This window comes from Plectrocnemia conspersa, unplaced genomic scaffold (genome assembly GCF_051122295.1).
Source record: "Plectrocnemia conspersa isolate PC_06_02 unplaced genomic scaffold, ASM5112229v1 ptg000002l, whole genome shotgun sequence".
Classification (NCBI taxonomy): Eukaryota; Metazoa; Arthropoda; class Insecta; order Trichoptera; family Polycentropodidae; genus Plectrocnemia; species Plectrocnemia conspersa.
In genome coordinates, this window is record NW_028277166.1 from 2,304,152 (window position 1) to 2,323,753 (window position 19,602).

At 27.8% G+C, this 19,602-nt stretch overlaps 2 protein-coding genes across 2 annotated transcripts; one reads left to right on the plus strand and one right to left on the minus strand.

Annotated features, from left to right (window-relative positions):
* Nucleotides 1–1,707: 1,707 nt before the first annotated feature.
* On the plus strand, nucleotides 1,708–3,995 carry Uro (Urate oxidase). The gene is made up of 4 exons (XM_088181457.1): nucleotides 1,708–1,815; nucleotides 2,568–3,001; nucleotides 3,075–3,382; nucleotides 3,455–3,995. Exons 2-4 carry the CDS (start codon nucleotides 2,581–2,583, stop codon nucleotides 3,629–3,631), a joined length of 906 nt encoding a protein of 301 aa, XP_088037583.1. The 5' UTR covers nucleotides 1,708–1,815; nucleotides 2,568–2,580; the 3' UTR covers nucleotides 3,632–3,995.
* LOC148237311 (uncharacterized) lies at nucleotides 3,708–17,901 on the minus strand. The gene is made up of 5 exons (XM_088181458.1): nucleotides 17,586–17,901; nucleotides 12,316–12,394; nucleotides 4,303–4,440; nucleotides 3,987–4,238; nucleotides 3,708–3,845 (listed from the first exon to the last, which is right to left on the minus strand). The coding sequence occupies exons 1-5, from the start codon at nucleotides 17,825–17,827 to the stop codon at nucleotides 3,774–3,776; spliced, it is 783 nt and encodes a 260-aa protein (XP_088037584.1). The 5' UTR covers nucleotides 17,828–17,901; the 3' UTR covers nucleotides 3,708–3,773.
* Nucleotides 17,902–19,602: the final 1,701 nt, after the last annotated feature.

Consider the following 19,602-nt stretch of genomic DNA (forward strand, 5'->3'; position numbering starts at 1 on the left):
TATATTAATTTAAAAAAAAACAATAATTTAAAATAATGATTTTAACAATTTGCAAAATTAAATGTTGTTCTTAATTTAGCATATTATACGTATTTTAAATAATACGATATTGTTGAATAAAGGAACAGCATATTAGTATATTAAATATATTACGTATTTTAGAAGTGCTGATAAAGATATTATTGACGACAATATTTTGATTAAAGTCTTCGTGATAATATATTATGAGAAGTTGTAAATATTAGAATCAGATTTAACAATGCGTATTTTTTATATTATATATAAATAATAAATATATTTATTACTCCATGACAAATAAAATAAAATAAAAGTGAAACACAGAGTACACTCTAAAGGTTAAATTACTTATCATCTCTAAAAAATGATCAACATAGGGATGATTAATGTAACAAAATTAATTTTAAAATTATTGTAAATATATTTTGAAAATTAATAATATAATTGTGTTGAAAAAAATTGCAAGATAGAACTAATATAAATCGCTAGATTTTTTTGTGACAGTCTGTGTCTTTAACAAATAGCGCGAGAACGCCCAGAAATAGAAATCGCCATAGAAAACTTAAGCAAATACTCTCACAAAACCCTTATGCAGCTTATGATTAATATTTTAATAGCGTTTTTACGCATAAACATCAGATAATGTACTAATTTATAGCTTGTCTACCTCTAGAAGACAGGGCCATACACAAGAAGGCAAAAATTGATCATATCCATAATTGGTAAAATTAAACTCATTCACTATTCGTCAAAGCCGTTAACAATGAACACATAGAAGGGTTTGTAAGAATTTAGATTATACAACATGACATCAAGAAAGGCATCAATATAATAACACCATTTACTCAATTTATAAGAAACCATATTAATGCTCGAGAATCTACATATATTTATATATTAGTATATACAAGTATTTAGGAAATCACTAAACCTCTTCTTTAATGATTGGATGAAAATTGTAAGAAAAAGTTTTTAATACAGTTAAAATATAATTTTCGTTATACAGTTAAAAATGTAATTGTAAGTAAACTATTTTCTCTCTCAATGTTTTGATCCAGTAGTTATATTAGATTATGTTGATACATAAATATAGAGTTTTGATGGCATATTCAATCAACAACCGGTTGATACAGAATAGTTATAGACAGTGTTTTTAGACATTATTCATAAAATTCTGTGAACATTAATCGTTAACAGAAAGTATTTGTTTTAATTCATCAACTTATTAGTTCATCAGAAAGATTACTTTAAATTGATGATTTTTTACACATACTCAGCAAGACAAAATATAATTTAAAACATTTAGATGCGACTGAAGTCGTGTAGACTGTTTCACGTCACGTGGATCTTTGCGATAATGGCAGTATTGCCAACTAGATAACAACTTGATTATATTTTTAATAATTTATACTCATTTTTGTATAAATATTATAGCCTAGTTATTAAAATATAATAACGCTTTAGATTGTAACAATATTTTTCATTGTATTTTATACAATATGTTTCAATGTTAATTTAATTTATTATATAGCAATATTTTTATTATTAGCCTTTTTTATAGTCAAACTCATTAGAGGAGCTCAATACATATCTTAAATGCATTTAAATTGTATATTACTTATTTATTAATTAATAAATGCACTGATGTTTAACAATCCCTTCTATTTCATATTCTTCAATTGGACCAGAGTAATCAATGTGAAACTTGTTTTCCTCTGATAATAACACTCCAGTGGCGACCATTCAGCTGGCCAGTCATCGCTAGTGGGCAACAGCTCTACAAGTCTTCGATAACAGGTTCTTATAAAACTTGAATCATTAAAATAATAAAAATATATACAATACTAAAAAATGTATGGAATATATGATAGAAATAGTTTTTAATATCAGATTATTATTTTTAGTGAAATTAAATAATATAATATAATACTAGTATTATATAGTTACTAAAAACAGTTTGTATATGATAAATGATAACATAAACAGAAATAATATAATAATACTGATTAAAATGCTTTGAAATAATAAAACATTCACGAGTTGTTTATTGTTGTGTTATCGATGAACTAATATGACGTCACTTTATATAAATATTTGTTGTATAATCAGTCAATTACGTTTTTATCTTAAGTCTGCTTCTGTAATAATAATAAATAATTATTCACCGAATCGATTCGTTGAACTGAACTTAACCTTCTTAAATTGCTTTTGTTGAAGTCATTGAACTAAATGCATTCTTGTAAATAATGAACTATGGTTTGCTTTGCGCCACTGCTTTTTATAACATTCCTTCTTCTTAAAACCGTTAGTCGTGAAATACATAGATAAACATGTTTTAGAGTTTAAAGAAATGTCGACAATCAAGTTTTTAATATTCTTAAACACAAAAATATGTTATCTAGATAAAAAACATTCACGCTTAAAATAACGTGGTGGACTTTAAATTAGTAAACTGGTTTATTATCGTTAAAATTTTATTTAGGTTAAATAATCTTATTCTTAATCATTAAGATAAATCAATTGCATTTTTATTCTATATTTTTTTAAAGCAATTACAGCATAATGGCGAGCGAAAATTACGAATTGGTAGAACATGACTATGGAAAAGGTTCTGTTAAAATCTTACATGTCAGAAAAGAAGGTCTTCTGCACACAATCAGAGAATACGAAGTAATAACAAAATTGACTTTAAGGTCAATTAAGGATTTCCTTTACGGTGATAATAGCGATATCGTAGCTACAGACACTCAGAAGAACACAGTATATATTTTGGCTAAAAAATATGGCATTAAGACACCAGAAGAATTTGGAATTCTTCTTTGCAAGCATTTCTTGAATACTTACAATCATGTAGATGAAGTTAAAGTTACAATTGAGGCATATCCTTGGGAGAGAATCAAGAGAGGCAATAAAGAGCATAAGCATGCTTTTGTATTTGTGCCTCAAGCGACTCGATCGGCTTTTGTGATCCAAAAACGAAACTGTGAGTCTTTATATTTGGTTAAAATTATTCTTTATGAAATAGTTTGTAATAAACTAAATTTAATGTCTTTCAGGTGAACCAAAAGTTAGTGCGAGCCTGACTAACTTGAGAGTATTGAAAACTACCAAGTCTTCTTTCGTCAACTTTCACAAAGATGCATACAGGACTTTGCCTGATGCAGCTGATAGAGTATTTAGTACTGTGGTAGAAGCTAAATGGAATTATAGTTCTCCAAGATTAGATTTCGATGCAGCTTGGAATGTTGTGAAAGAATCTATTCTGGAAAACTTCGCAGGACCATATGATGTTGGAGTTGATTCTCCTTCTGTACAGCATACTTTGTATCTAGCAGAAAAAATGTCTCTGGATAAAATAAAACAGGTAATGTTAAAGAAAATATTATATATTACTTTTCTAAATTTTTTATTAATTAATTTTGATTTAAAAATATAGATTTCTAACATAGAAATGACTATGCCCAATAAGCACTACTTCACCATCGATTTTTCCAAGTTTCCTAGTGAAATTCATGATGGTGCTTCAAATCAAGAAGTTTTATTGCCAGCAGATAAGCCATCTGGTTTGATAAGAGCCAAAATGGCAAGAAACGAATACAAGAGCAAACTCTAATTAAGTTTTTAATGATACTTTGTAAATAATTATTTTTTATTTAATATATATAAATATATATTTAGACATAATACTGAATGTTTTTTAGAATATTTAAAAAAATATATATTGAGCCACCTATGCTATAGCCAACTATGTAAATTTAGGTTTTGGGATCTTCTTCTTGTGGTGTTCCTATAATTTGATCGGCCATTTTGTATAATTCTTCGACAGTCTGAAAAATAAAAACATTTTTTGTATTAAAATTTAAAATATGATTGTTCTATATAAATAAATTAATTTACCGAAAGATGTCTCTATATAAATTTATAATATTAGCCAAGTTAATAACCATTTTTTAATATAAATAACTTACCAGCAACTCTTTCAATTCTTTCACTGATTCGTCCTCATATCTAAATCCTGTATTGAATTCCAAAGGCTTAAATTTCTTATTTTCTGCAGGATTCTTTTGCTTTAAAGTTCCTTCAATTATATCCTTTGGAATATGCATTATGCTCTCAGGCGTAGTACAAGTTTGCTCAGAATCGGCGCTAGATGGTGCATTATCGCTAGACTTTGCTTTTTTTCGCGGTCTCAATTTTTTATAGTAAGCGTCAGATTTAGCCTGAAAATATTATACAAATATATTTAGAATAGCCCATTTTTATACACGTTAAAATAATACATACATTTGCTAATCGATCGACTTCTTTTTCGATGACTCTCCAGAACAAAAAAACTGGATGCTCATGCAATTCTGGAGGGCAATCTTTCAATGGCGATTTTCCGTTCAGGAATATTTTCTTCAACCGCTCGATTTCATTTGTCTGCAAGAATATTAACAATAGGATCATAAAACATACATTATAAAATTTAAAAATATTCGTTTTATTATAACGTATTGGTAGTTAAACTGTTAAATTATAAAAGCTTGTACAATATATCTACTGTTATAATATAACAGGCGTTAGCCCAAAATGATCCAGCGTGTAAAATGCGAATATGAAAAACTCAAACAATACTAAAAAAATGAGATAGATTTAAAATATATATACATATATAAAAGTTTGTTTTTTATTTTTTTTTGAGTAAAAATTAAGGAGATAAAAAAATGAAATTGACATCAAAATACAACATTTTTTTAATAAAATTAAAAAAAAAATTAAAATAAAAATATTTTTTTTTACAATTTTTGATCATTTGTGTGGGTTTTGAAGAACACGACAAATTCCGTAGATTTGATCGTATTACTTGTTCTAAAAATAGCTCTTGTAAGTCTCGGATAATTTTGTTAGACAGCTTGATTGGCATCTTGGTTCAAAATGGCGGCTATTCAAAACAATAAAAAATCGTAAATTGCAATAAAAATATAGAAAATATACTAAAGGAGCCAAAAATATTTATAAATAAAAATAAAAATTTAAAGAAAATGTTTCTTTTCACATAAACATATACAGTAGATCCCCTAATTACACGGTAAATTGAGGACGTGCCATTTGGATGCCCGTTACTTTATGTGTGAGTAAGCCACGTTACCAAGTTATCGTGTTGTTGGGGGGTCTACTGTACATATATTTTGGCTAAATTCGTTAGCTTGATACGACGTATTGTTTTAAGTTTTAATTTTTTCATTACATCAGTTTAATGTCGCATGAATTACAAATATTAATTACAATAAAAAAAAGTGTATAAAATATATTTACTAAATATAAAAAATATTATATTTTATATTTATAGTAGATTAAATATTGTTTGATTTTATAAAGCACAACAATATTATTTTTATGCGACATTCTTTACAAAATACCATTACACTATTCCGGCAGCTTATAAATGCTTGGGGTTAAATTTTTATTTTTTAAATTAGATTACTTATCGATTGATTGATAAACATTTTAAAGATAACTCTATTTATGTAAACAAGTGTTTTGTGTGGGCTTTTGTATCTCCTCTTGCCATTATTTGACATGTGCTATCAATGTCGTTGAAATGTGGAGTTTAAAAAAATATGATGCTGAAAAGTGAATGTCTAAAAAAAATCTAAAAAAATATGGTCCTGAAAAATGAAAGTAATCAAGATTTCTCGTCATGCTTAAAACACATTAGATATTAAAGACGAAATATATTGTGTGCCGAAAAAAAAATGTTTCAAAATGATTTAATGATACTTTTCTTATTGATTTATAGAAAAAAATGCATTTGTATATTGCTTATTGTTTTAAGCCATACCCACTTTTATTTATCTTTATCATGGAATGAATTTTTTACCCCAATATTTAAATTTATGATTGATATTTTTGACCCACACTATATTATTTCTACGTATTACAGTATTGTCTTTTGCCAAACTTAAGTCGTTTATCTAGATGGCAGCTACATGAAATATCATAAATATGTCTGATAAACTTTAAAAATAATCCATCCACCGAAAAGTTCTATGCTCACATGGAGTCACGTAATTGCGACAAAAATATGCACATGCAAAAAATTAAAACATTCTTTGAGAAGTTTTAATGAAAATGTTTCGACTTCACAGTTTTAAACGTCCAAGGTTATTATTATGATAAAAAATAACAAAAAGATGAATTAGTAGTTAAAAACTTTGCGTAATGTCAAAGAAGGTTGGTTATTAATCAAAAGTTTTCTTATAAAATCTTAAGTGATTAAGTTTGCATATTATTTAATACTTTTTGTCCATTTGACCATCAAGGAGATCGAGTGCTCATATCTTACACATTGTAGAAGTTGAACATGGTACGGCCTTATATTTAATTTTGAATGGTACTGCTCATCTTAGCGTATTTATAATCTCATATTTAATGTTATTTCCTGATCTTGGAAAATGCACAATCCCTTATTCATAGAAGGGTGGCAAACTTTGCATCAATAATTATAGACAAATTGAAGTATTGCCAGTTCATGATAATCCTATTTTTTGTACATATTATACAATAAAGAAAAGGAGCGGAACATTGCCTTCAAAAACACCCAATTTCTAGGTAGTACTTTCACAATAAACATTGTTATTTAAAGGGACAGATTGTAGTTTTTTGCTGCGGCTCCGTTTATGTTTAAATTTGTTTGCAAATTATTGTTGACTTTTTGCAAGTTTAAAATATATTAGACATTAGAGGAAATATTCAACGAATGTAAATTAGTAGCAGTAAATTTATTAATATTAAATATCTAAGGAAGAAGCAATGAAATAACGAAAAATCATCAACAGCACCAGCTGAATTATATAAATTTAATGTTTTTATTATCGGTAATTTGACAACTAGATTTAATGCAGAAAAATAAGTAAATAATACATTTAGTTTCATGTGCTTATTCCTAAAAGAAATTATAGAAAAACACATCTATCCCGATCATCCAGCCAATCGTTGCAGTTGCTTATTAGAACTGCGAAATAGGTATACGCCTTTAGAAAGCGACGTTCACTTGATGGGTATTGTCCAAGGTCGTATTGAATTGTGGATCCGGTGATTTATTATATCCGTAACCGTTTCTCAACAGATAAATATTCTCTCAATGACGGAGAATATTTACAGTAAAAACAACAGTCGTGTTAATTATGGGATTTTTTCTGGTCTTAACGAGGACTTTATGTGTGATCCCATCCTTTACGCTATTGTGTTGTTTCCTAGTTGATGGATGATCATTTAGATCACAGTAAATTAACACAAGTTTTGAGACAAACGTGACACCTATGTGTGGTCGCTACATCCCCATTAACTCCTTTAAGCTAAAATTCATGCAAAGAATAATGATTTATGTTTAGTGAGATTGCAAAAATATTGTATTCTATATTATATTCAGCCGAATGTTATTTTGATTCGATTACTTAATTAAATATCGCTTTTTAAAAAATAAACAAGAAGGGATAGTTTTTCCATATGAAAGCCCAACTCACATGCTTAAATGGGGATGTTAATTCTTTTTTTAAAAAGTTGCAAGAGAGTTATAACCCTCAATGGAAATGATGTCATTGATTCAGATTATAAAAAATATTTTCTATAAAAAAAATCTATCATAAGTATTTTTCAATTTAACTACTTTCAATAACTACATTAATTTATCAACTTTCCTTATTATTAATATAATATTTATTTAAATCCCGTTATTGTATATATTATACATAACTTTTTATAGAATAGGACAAACGTTTTTATATATAAAAGTTTTTTCGAAGTTTCGTAAATCATACCTAGACAGAAAAGCATTAAAAGCAAATAAAAGTGATAGAATGTCAAATCGCTAATGGTTCAATATGAATTAAATCCATTAGTACCAATACATTGGTATCGGTAGGCTTCGGAGATATCGCACTTTGGAACGGTGCCAAGTGTTGGACTTCGCTGTCTTTGATAGACAAGTGGTACGTGTGTCGCCCACTTTATGACATATTATCGTCTTGGAATTTGCCAATAAGTCTGGTTTTATTAGCGATAAAACGCGACTGTTAATTCCCATTTTGATTTTATAGTTGTAGCGAAACGATTTATCATATTTTTGAATAGGCGCGTTATTGGTAAATTTCACGTGATATGAAGATGATTGTAGGCATATACATATTATTTTCACAAAAGATAAATATATAACTTGACCTACATATTTTATTAGTAATAAATACTTATTACAGCTCACAATCGATAATAACAGCTTACAATCACGATTTTATTTAATATATTCATCACTATCTTCATCCAAGAGATTAGGAAAATCTGGGAAAACCAATTTTTTAACGATCAATCGAAATTTTAATTTTAACCCAGGTTTATCAGATATAAATTGCTATGGTCTGTCGTATTGGTATGATGGTTTATGAGTCAATGCCATAATTAATTGAATTTATTCATATATATATATATATATATATATATATATATATGTCCATGGGTATTTTTTGAGTTGTTCTTAAATTATTCAAAGAGCACGTTCTTGTTTAAGCAATATTCATTCTTTTATTTATCAGTGCTATTTACGGTTAATCGATTAACCGTAGTTAACACCTATGATGTAAATCAAAACGCAAAAGAGCAGCAGGTGACGACGTGCGTGTCGCGTGCCTAAATATACTAAAACTCAAATCGACGTTTAGCGCCGGTCCGTTTTGGAAGAAACAAATTATATATTTTATGCTTCATAGCCATAGAGTCTTCAAAACCAATGCCACATGGCACCAGAGTGATAAATTATTCAATAATCGAAACCCTCGGTGAGGTTGGTATTGAAAAAGTGTTCAGGATTCCCATTGGCGGGGCGGCAATATATAAAATGGTTTATCTAGATTCTAAATTTTAGTAAATATTTGTATGAATTATTTTATAAAAATTTTAATTTTACAAATCTACTTGCAGCATATTTTTTGTGTAAAAGTGACCCAAATAAGTTGTGGAAAACAATAAAAAAATAATTAATCCTACTCAGAAAAACAAAATAATAATTATGGAGATGGATTAAAAAATATATAAATTTTGTTATTTTAAAAAACATTCTATGTTGAACAACAATCGGGATTCAGATAAGAACATTCCACTGAGACTGCATTACAAGTAATGATAATTGGTTGGTTGTTGGCAAAGGATACGAACAAAATCATTGGAGCAGTTTTCTTGGATTTCAAGAGAGCTTTCGAAACAATAGACAGAAGTATAACTTTAAAGAGATTAGATATTATAGGTAGAAGTGAAATAGATATCTATTTAAAAAAAAGCGAAATTTAAAATAAATTAAGCTTATTCTAAGAAGAAAATTACATCCCACGGTGTACCACAGGAGTCCAAATTAGGACCATTGTTGTTTATAATACAATACACATTAATTATATAAAATAATGTAAAATACATCTGTTTGAAAACGACACTTTAATTTATTGCATAGGTAATAAATAGTGTTAAAGAAGTCGTAGATAACTTAAATAAAAAAATAAGTAAGATGATTAAAAAATAATTTACTTCAACAATGAGAATAAAACTAAATGTATGTATATTAATTACAAAGACATGTTAGATAATAATATAAAAAATAGTTGATAATATAACATATTAAATAATTGTAGTTTAAAATTTTTTTTAAGGAACAATAGCTGCCCATACACGCGCAAGAATATCCGACAGATCGCGGGAGCCTGGCGGACAAATCCGATCGTGTGTGGTGAGAAAAGACACAGATTTGTCTGTCCACTGTCCGTGCTTAAAATTGTAATAACATAATAAAAAAAAATACGTATATTATCTAGGATGAGAAATATGTTAAGTATAAATACAAAAAAAAAATACAAAATTATAATGTTGTCCTACTTTAATTATTATGCAACAATATTAAATATGCTTAATAAATGAGAAAATTCTATGTTGAAAAAAATACTCATAGCAAAAAGGCACTGGAATGAAAATATGTATACGATCTCTTGTATATATTATATATAGTATATTATATATATGAGAAATTTTCTTTAAACACTCTCCAAAAACAAAAAATGCTTCATTTCACTAGGATTAAAAAAATAGAGCTAGGGGGATGTAATGAAATTTTTGATGAACTATTTCCATAGAATTCATATCTTAATCCATTATCATATAAAAAAATTCAGCAGTTAGTTGCCAGTAAAAATATATTATTGACAAAAGTAGGCCAAAGACTAACCGACACTTTGCTGTTATTTTGTTTACTAGAATACTGACATATAATAATTATTTTGAGCCTCAACAACAATTATATGATTTTTGGTTTTGCTTCCAAAAAAAATCTTCGTTCCGAATAAAACATGCGATTTAGCTTTTAATTATTTTACATACATTTCTTATTTAATTTGACTCCGAAAATATTATCCGTAGAAAGACTTAAAATTGATTAGTAATTTTTAATCGTTAAGAACATTAAGGGGCAAACTAAACTAAGTCTCAAATGTTCCCTTATTAAAGTCAGATTGTTGCGTACAAGAATATTACAATTTTTTGACCTTTGAATGTAGGTCGATTTTCTATATTAGTCTAGCATTATTTATTATCTTCTAAGCTTTTAGAGATACATTTTGGAATCGATTTTTTGCTATATTACTCACTAAGAATTGAAGAATACTATTATAAAATATGACACTTAATATTCAGAACGCATCAAATATAGTGAAAAATAAACGTATTTATATTATAGCTAAGGTTTGGACTAAATATAATGCATTTTATTTATAATTTTTTTCCATATTATAATTTTAATATTAAAGCAACCTAAGCTTATAAATTATGGTTGTAAAGTCAATTAATATATTTAAATTATTAATAATTTTGTACAATTAAACCTAATTTTAAAACCGCTGAATGACTACTATCTGAATTTATTTTAAATAATATTTTAATATGTAAAAGTAGCAGCTAGCTGACAATAAAGAACTGGAAATACATTGTAAATTAGTGAATTTTAGAAAAACAATGTCATTAGATAGAATGGATTTTTTAACTGTGGAAATAATTTTATTTATTACATTCATATATATTATAATATTATATTATGACATAAGTAATCGGAATTCTAATTCTAATTAAGATTAATTCTGACCTTAAAAAAACGATGATTGATATAGGACTCTTTTGCCTTCTTAAACTTTTTTCATTCATGACCCCATTTATGATTGTGAGTTTCTTCGCGACCCCAGATAAATATAAAATAAAGATATACAAATATTTTGTGCTGATTTATTGATTATGTAACAATATACATATTACATACATATGAAAAAATATAGTTTTAGGATTTGCTAAGAAGCATACAAAAATATAAAATTAGAAATTGCACAAAAATTTATAAAATTGTATTTATTATAGTTACAAAAATTATATGCCCTATTTTTCATCAAAACTGCATTTTTTGCAATAACATAAATAAAAAAGCAATATGTATCGTCGCTTTTATATATTATAAGTATACAAAAATTAAAGGGAAAAATCATTTTTTTAATGAGACGGATATGCTTGTTTTTTACTGCATAAAAAATTAAATTTTGGTGCAATATTTGACACTGCTGGACGTAAAATCTCTTTAACATTTTTTTAGCGATGAACGATATTGGGATTTAATATGTGTTAAAGTTGAAAAAGTAAGTTGAAAACACTTAATGCCATATCAGAAATTGTGGGAAAATCAGTTCTAGTTCGATCCAGAATTCAGTCAAGGGATTTTTTAGAATCCGTATCCTTACAGAGATTTGAAAACAAGCGGTTGTTAAGGGTATGGCTCTTTATAAAATGTATAATATTAACAGCATCCTGAAGCACATCATTCAATTTTGGTGTTAGTTTTTTGCTGCAATGGCCTCCCGTTGAATAAGGCGGTGAGTAAAAGTTATATGATCATAATGAGCAGCTTGAAAATATGATTTAAAACATTTAATTTAAATTAATGTATTTAAATATTTTATATTAAAATCTCGCGACCCCAAGATTTCGCTAAGCGACCCATAGTTTAAGAAGCCCTGAGTTAAGCCATTGATCTATTTACAATTTTCTATAAAAATCAATACAATATTCTATAAAAATTCATAAATAGAAATTTGAAATCAAATATCAGTTTTTATAATATTTTTTAAATATACAATATGTAATTTTATTTATATATTATTATTCATCTGATGTTTATAATATTTTTGTTTACAGTGTTATTTATTTAATAAAAATATTGAATATATATAATAAAACAGTTCTTACCTTTCTCGCAGCGATGCGTTTTTGCAGCGCGTCCTCGGCCAGGTGTCGCAAATCATCGTGCAGGCGCTGCATGCGGCCGCTGCAAGCAGTCGCTGGGTCAAAAGTGACAGCAATACTAAACGACAACCACCCCTGACCCCCAAACCGTTTTCCGTCTTCTCTACGTTTATTATTCGTCGCTAAATGCGAGTCGCACCGTTTCAGCCACCGCCGTTTATCAAGTGATTGACTGAGTCAGGGGTCCCCAACTCGCGTGACTGATTATAATTAAGCTGCTATTTCAGCTATTCGACATATAGCTCCAATTCGCATTGAAAATTAAACTTATTTAGTATTCAGCAGCAAATGATTTAGTAGTTATTGATTTGAACGAAATACTTATTTTTTAAGCTATTTCATAATTTATAAATTGTATTTATATAAATGGTTAGGCACAAATAAACGTACGACACAATCAATGATCAATACGTTGATGGCAGTTCACGGGAGTAAATCTTTCAAATAAATCTTATTCATAAAAATCTAATAACTACTTTAAAAACTGCATAATAACTAGTGTTTTTTTAAATAAAAAAAAAATGCAAAATCGATAATTCCCATTTCACGAGAAATTTGCCGATTTTATAAAAAAAGTATTAAGCATTTTTTGTTTAATTCATACTGATGTGATTCTGTACAATTCGGGGGATCAAGTAAAATCATGGACGGATATCAACTGACTTTTGGGGTCGGTCGGCGAGGTGCTCTATCTAGAATGTTAACGAATTAAATACTTGGATTTTAATATCTGTGTTTTAATCGAATGTCTGTGAAAGGGAAACGGTGTTTAAGCTCCAGAGCTTTTGCATTAGTTGCTTTTATTTTTTATTTGCTACAGCACAATATTATTTTCTATATAGATTATTGGCAAAACATTTTTATTGGCTTACGCTTAAAAAACTTCGCTTTTACTTAGCTCAGAAACGGGCAAAGTCAACAATTTCCTCAATACATCCTGTGCATCTGGTAAGAAAACTTTTAAATTGTTCTTATAAATCCACTCAAATTTTTCAAGGGAATAATTTTAGCTTTTTTGGTACAGCAATATCTATTTTTAAACCGACAAATTGTAGTATGTAATCGGAATTTTAATTTTGTGGTTATTTAAAACAAACATTTAAATAATTATATAATACAAGAAACTAATTTTATATGCTCATAAAACACAAATAACATTTTAGATTATTGAATATTCAATGGCCATAAAATAATTTGGTTGCCAACCGCTGAACGTTTGTGGTTTAGTGGTTGCTTCTCCCACCCGACCAGACAACACATTTGCTTTACTGTACGAATTTCCGTGACTCATTCCATTCCCGATCTGATGGTACTGTGAGACCGTTGACTTCTGGCATGAACAGTCACTATTCTTCATCGTTAATTGCATACCCCCAAAATCGTTTCTGGGTTTAATTGGAATGGTGGGGGAATAACCTCAAAAGCGGTTTGTAATCTTCTTTTAAACCGCAAAGGTAGTAACGTTATCTCTTGGCATAATATCTTGTTCGATTAAGCAAAAGTATTATATAATATTTTAAATTGTAGTATTTTTAATAAGATTATATTTTATTTCAGTGATACACGCGTTTCTTTATATAATTAAAAAGTTTTTATATAAATAACTTTTAAATCACAACAGTTAGAAATAAAGCTATACAATTTATGTAATAAATATATTCATTCATGTCTGTTCTCGCCACAAAATTATGTTATATAGTCATCAAATCGTATTGAAGATCGGGTTGAACTCTTGGGAATTAATGTGACTGCTCGGGCGGTCGAAGGAAAGCGGCTGCTTTTCTTCGTATTTTGGTCGCAAAGTGGTAGTTCTGAATGAAATTGCAGAAGAGCTGGAAGTGCTTTGTACAGCAGTGCTATGGATTTTAATCCTTGAAGAAATGGAGAAAGTACAATGCCCTTTCTAGTCTTCAATACTTTGATCAATGTCGGTTAAAATGGGAATAATTAGACATATTGTAAAATCGATATATTTGGCGATTACGATTATATTTTTTGGATTGCATAATCAAATTTTTCTGTACTGCACAGCGAATTTATTAAGGCACCGACCCTTGTCTTTGTTAAAGTAAGGTCCATGATTTTTATGCAAGTGCTTTTGTACTATTAATAAAACGTTGATATACTTTTATTTTACAGATACGCAATTTTGTTAGTACACGCTGACGAGAAAACAACAAATTAATTGGTCTTATGATAGAAAGCTTTTTCCCTCTTAGTATGTCTTTCAATTAACGATTATGGGTAGTCCCGACAATTTAAAAATTAAAATAACTATTTAGATCTATTAAAATTCATTATTATTATTTTTATTTTATTTTTAAAAAATCCAGCTAGAAATAAATTATAAATCATTGGTAAGTAATATCATGATTTTTTTATATTAAATCAATCATTAGGATTAATTAAATTATGTAGTTATCTGTTGTTTAGGTTTTATTTTTAGCTATGTTTTCATATATTAATTATTCACATAACGATTTTAGAAACTCGTTTCAATTGTGATTAAATAAAATCATATAAAATGTATATAGAACTGGATTGTAAATTACTTTTATTTTGAATTTACAAATCCAAAGTTTGGTAGAAGGTTGACAGAGTAAATATCGTATTATATTTTGTCTTCTGTTGTAACCTAACAGGCGTAAGCCTAATGCGTTACAACTAGGGTTCTCAATTATTCGTAGTTTTCATCTATTCGAATATTCGAATATAATTGTATTTTTTTGTTGGTTTTTACCAATATTAATTTAATTAATTAATTAGTGCAATAAATCAAATATTTGCTTGAAATATTATTTAATTACAAAAAATTATTGATTATTAATAAATATTTTATTAATTCAATACTTCAAAATGAATAACACAATATTGTGTGAATTACTGATCAGTGAGGGAGTCAAAATAAAAATGCTTAATTTATTATTTTATAAAGTTTTTGATCAGTGACGTCATTCCAGATATTTCAAATCAACAGAATCTTTTTTCAAATTACTAGAAAAGCTGCGATTGAATTAATTCAGCGAAATTGATGAAACATTTTAAATACATAATTTTATCAAATTTATTGTAATTTATTATTTGGAACGAAATCAGATCTGCATTGGCGATTGTTCTGTGCGGATTTGCATAAAAATTAAATACCTAGAAATAAATTAGCCGCGATCTATTTATAGAACTGATTCAAATAAAATCTTTGCGTCGTCAAACAACAAATACAAAAACGTCATACAAAATTCACAAAATAATTCGACACACTCTTGTATTTGGGATAAGCGTTAAACGAACAAATTCTACGAATTTTGGTCATAGTAGATACGCGGATACACATTCTATTCACAAATAATTTTCGAATGCGTAAAGCATTTTTTGTTGAGAAGGAGCTTCTTATTGTCTCACATTTCGAAACAAAATGAAGGCGCATAAAAAACCATGGATTTTAATATTAAAAATAAAAAATAAATTATAGAGCTTCAATATTACATACATACATATATGCATATTATTTTGAATGCACTTTTTAAGATAAAGTTGTACTATCTTTGGAAGGTTGTTTTTATATTCTGAACAGTGGTGAAAAAAAGATTGGGAACCTATGATCTAGAATTTCACAATCTTATTAAGCTCTGAGTAGGATAATATATTACTATAGCAAAAATTATCAAAGCTTGATATTGTTTAATAATTTTGTCAATGTAAAAAGTAAAGTAATGAGACGACTTACGTTTTTTAATTATAAATTATGATAAGAATAAATATTCCATATTGTTCCCGATTTTATTTGATACTATAGATGTAATTTGATACGATATCAATACCTATTAGGATTTTGTTACTATTTATAGAATAACGTATATAATGTAACAACAATATTATTACAATAATGTTATACATATTATTAAACGTTTTTCTATAAATTATACATTATAATGACTTCTAAATATTTTAACTATAAATGTATATATTGATTAACAACTGCTACCCAAAAGTTTTGAAGTCACCCCCTCATATATCACTAGTTCCTGTCTTATATGTGTATATAAATCACAATTTGTATATAATACACTGATACATTCAAGAAACGCACACACGAGCGTTGCATTAAAATAATTTGGATGCGAAAAGAAAATTGGGTTATCACTTTGAAATTTCGGCCCAATTTTCGGGAATTTTCAATTTGCTTTCACGGAAAGGAAATGAATTACGATTCGTGGTGAAACGTTACTCATTCACGTAAAGCAGAAAAATCGATAAAAGAAAATATAAAGTTTATGCTATAAGGATCAAGTTTTGCTATTTTTTGGTTACAAATTACAAATATATTTACTTAAAATATGAAAGGCTGGTGTTATCGAAAATAATTTTATACTATATAATACTTTTATACAAGTTTTATCTAATATTTTTATCGTGTTTTAATAAAATACATAAATAAGATATATATTTATACATATATTTATAATCAATACACAATCTTCGTTATAAAATTTTAAGGTTCATTTATAAACGTCATGATATATTATAAATAAATAGCTGTTAATGAAAAAATATATTATTTGTGGACATTTTTGATGTAATTGCTGTTTTTTTTATAAAATACTCATAAACTGCTAAAGCTTTGTTTGAGTAAATTAATGAAGAATATATTTTTAACTAAATAATTGTAAATCAATAATATTTAGACAGTAATTTACAGAATATTTAAGAATTTTTTTTTTGTAGCCTAAATTGAAATAAAAGCAAAATATAACAAAAAAATATTGTTCTAAAAATAAAAACACATTTCTAAATATTGAGCTAAAAATGTTATTAGTATCTTAATTAGACTTAAACTACCTTTTCCATCTTTCTTTTAGCCAAATTATTAAATATTTTCACTCATAATTGATAATTACTAATGTTTTACTTTATATTTTAATAAAATATATCTTTCTTTTAAACAAAACCTTAATAAGAAATCAATATGTTATTTGAATGTGTTTTTGTAAAAAAATTTTATCAAATTTTAATAATTTTTTTATAGAATTTAAAAAAAATGATATAATATATTTAAATAAAGTCATAATATAAGTTGAATTTAGTTATTCCTTAAAGGTATTTAATATAACTATAATGTTTATAAAATAACAGTTAAATTGTAATGACTCCATATAAATTATTTCTTAAAGGTTTGTTTTACTTACAGTGCTATTTAATAATTAAAATTAAATTACCTATTTTCCAAGTTGTCCAAAAAGCTATCACCAAAAGCTCCATACTCTTCCTTAGTTCCGCTGAATGATTCTTGAATGACAACTCTAGAAGATCTCCTCAGTTTGCTTATCTTCTTCTGGTTGATCTCTTGCAATTCTATCTTTAAATCTTCTCCTGTAGGTCTTCTGTCTCTCCAGTTCCTCTCGATCAATAGATCTATGGTGGTCCAGAATCCCGAATCTGACGAAGCCAAGCGTTGCATGATGAATTTTAAATTTGCACACTATGTATTATTATTGTTTATAAACATTGGCTTAGTGCAGTGCTAAATGTAGTGTTCAGCAAACAAGGCAAATGGCGTTTCAGGGTACTTTTAAAGCTCGACGCCTTTTATTGTACGATGCGGCGCCGCAGGTGCATTGACTTGACACCCAAAATGGGGTAACCATGTCTCAGTAATTACGGGAAACAAAATTTAAAATATCTATATATGTATATATAAAATATTTAAAGATACTAATTATACAAATCATATTAAACATTTTTAAAAAAAATATGGTGTACACCTAAAATTGATGAACACTATCCCACGTAATTTTTTCCAACTTCTCATAGTTATTGCCGAAAACATCTTTGTGATTGGCAAGCTCGTTGAGGAGTTGTATGGTTCATGAAAGAGGAGATTTTGCAAGCACTCATGGTCAAGAATAAGGAATGCGATTGCGACTCTTAAAAAAAATCTGTTAAAACATCTAAGCATAAAAATGCACAACTACTTGAATGTTTCCTGTTGAAACTCAATTGATGTATTTTATGGCCATTTTAATTCTTTTTAAACAACTAAATTTGACGCAACGATAATGGGTAGTCTCGACAAAAAAAATATTTATATTTTAACTGATTTTCATTTTAGGAATACATATAGATATATTCGATATTTTAAGGTTATATAACCATAAGGAGTATGACTTCGCAGCCAGTGAGACGCAGGTGGAAACTAGTAAGATTTTTTTAAATTATATTATATATTGCGACAGACTATGATGGGAGAATTTTTTTCTCCGAGCAGTGGTGGAGATGTTGGCGAAGGGATGATGTCGGTGGAAGATCATCAGAGGTCCTTTTGAGGCTCAAGTCGATCCCTCTCTAGTGCGAGCGTCCATGACGGGCGGACGGGCGTCTGCTGGTCTCTTCGTATGGCTTCAAAGCTTGCTGACGTATCACAATCATGCAGCGATCACCCAGCTAATTAATCTACTCGTTTCTTAAAACAGCGAAATAACTATACGCTTTTAGAAAGTGACATTTGCTTGATGGGCACTAAGAGGTCGAAAAATTGTGTATATGTAACGGAAAATGTCTTCCAGTTATATATATATTGTTTTTCTGTGACCGTTTCATATCAAAGAAGTATTCGTTGAATGACTATTTATAATAATAACACTTGCGTGTTATTTATGTGATTTTTTCTGGTCGTAGTGAGGGATTTTGTGTGGTCCCATACTTTACGTTATTATTAAATAAAAATATTTGAAAAAAATAAGTTTATGAATCCCTGATTTATCAAATATTTTTAATTACTGATTACCTATACTAACCGTATTCAAGAACTAAAATATTTATATTTCTACTATTGTAAAAAAAATTTATATAAAACATTATAAAGAAACTTCAGAATGTACACAGCAATTGTCACAGTTTTTAAAGGTTTTAAATAAAGAGATTTTTTGTTCTATTTTGTATATAGCGGTCTGTTTATTTTTTCTAAATATAATTAAAAAATATATTTATTTAAATTAAATTAAGGTCATCGTAATTCAACAGGTTACCCCAATGCGTCACGATAGTCAAAAACAATAATTGTATTATTGTAATACATAAAAAAATTACATATAAAGAAGCAAACAAAAAAATCATAAGACATCTCTAATCATTGTCCACAGGCTTTATTGGGCCAACAACATGGTTTTCGTCCATGCTGTTCCACGGGCTTTAAACTCTAATGTCCCTCGAAGTCCTTTGCTTCTACAATCCATC

Coding starts and splice junctions, on each gene's coding strand:
- Uro (XM_088181457.1), top strand. CDS start 2,581: ATGGCGAGCGAAAATTACGAATTGGTAGAACATGACTATGGAAAAGGT. Junction 3,002..3,074: donor TGTGATCCAAAAACGAAACT/GTGAGTCTTTAT, acceptor AATGTCTTTCAG/GTGAACCAAAAGTTAGTGCG. Junction 3,383..3,454: donor CTCTGGATAAAATAAAACAG/GTAATGTTAAAG, acceptor TTAAAAATATAG/ATTTCTAACATAGAAATGAC.
- LOC148237311 (XM_088181458.1), bottom strand. CDS start 17,827: ATGCAACGCTTGGCTTCGTCAGATTCGGGATTCTGGACCACCATAGAT. Junction 4,441..12,315: donor AACGCATCGCTGCGAGAAAG/GTAAGAACTGTT, acceptor ATATTCTTGCAG/ACAAATGAAATCGAGCGGTT. Junction 3,846..3,986: donor AAGAATTGAAAGAGTTGCTG/GTAAGTTATTTA, acceptor TTTATTTTTCAG/ACTGTCGAAGAATTATACAA.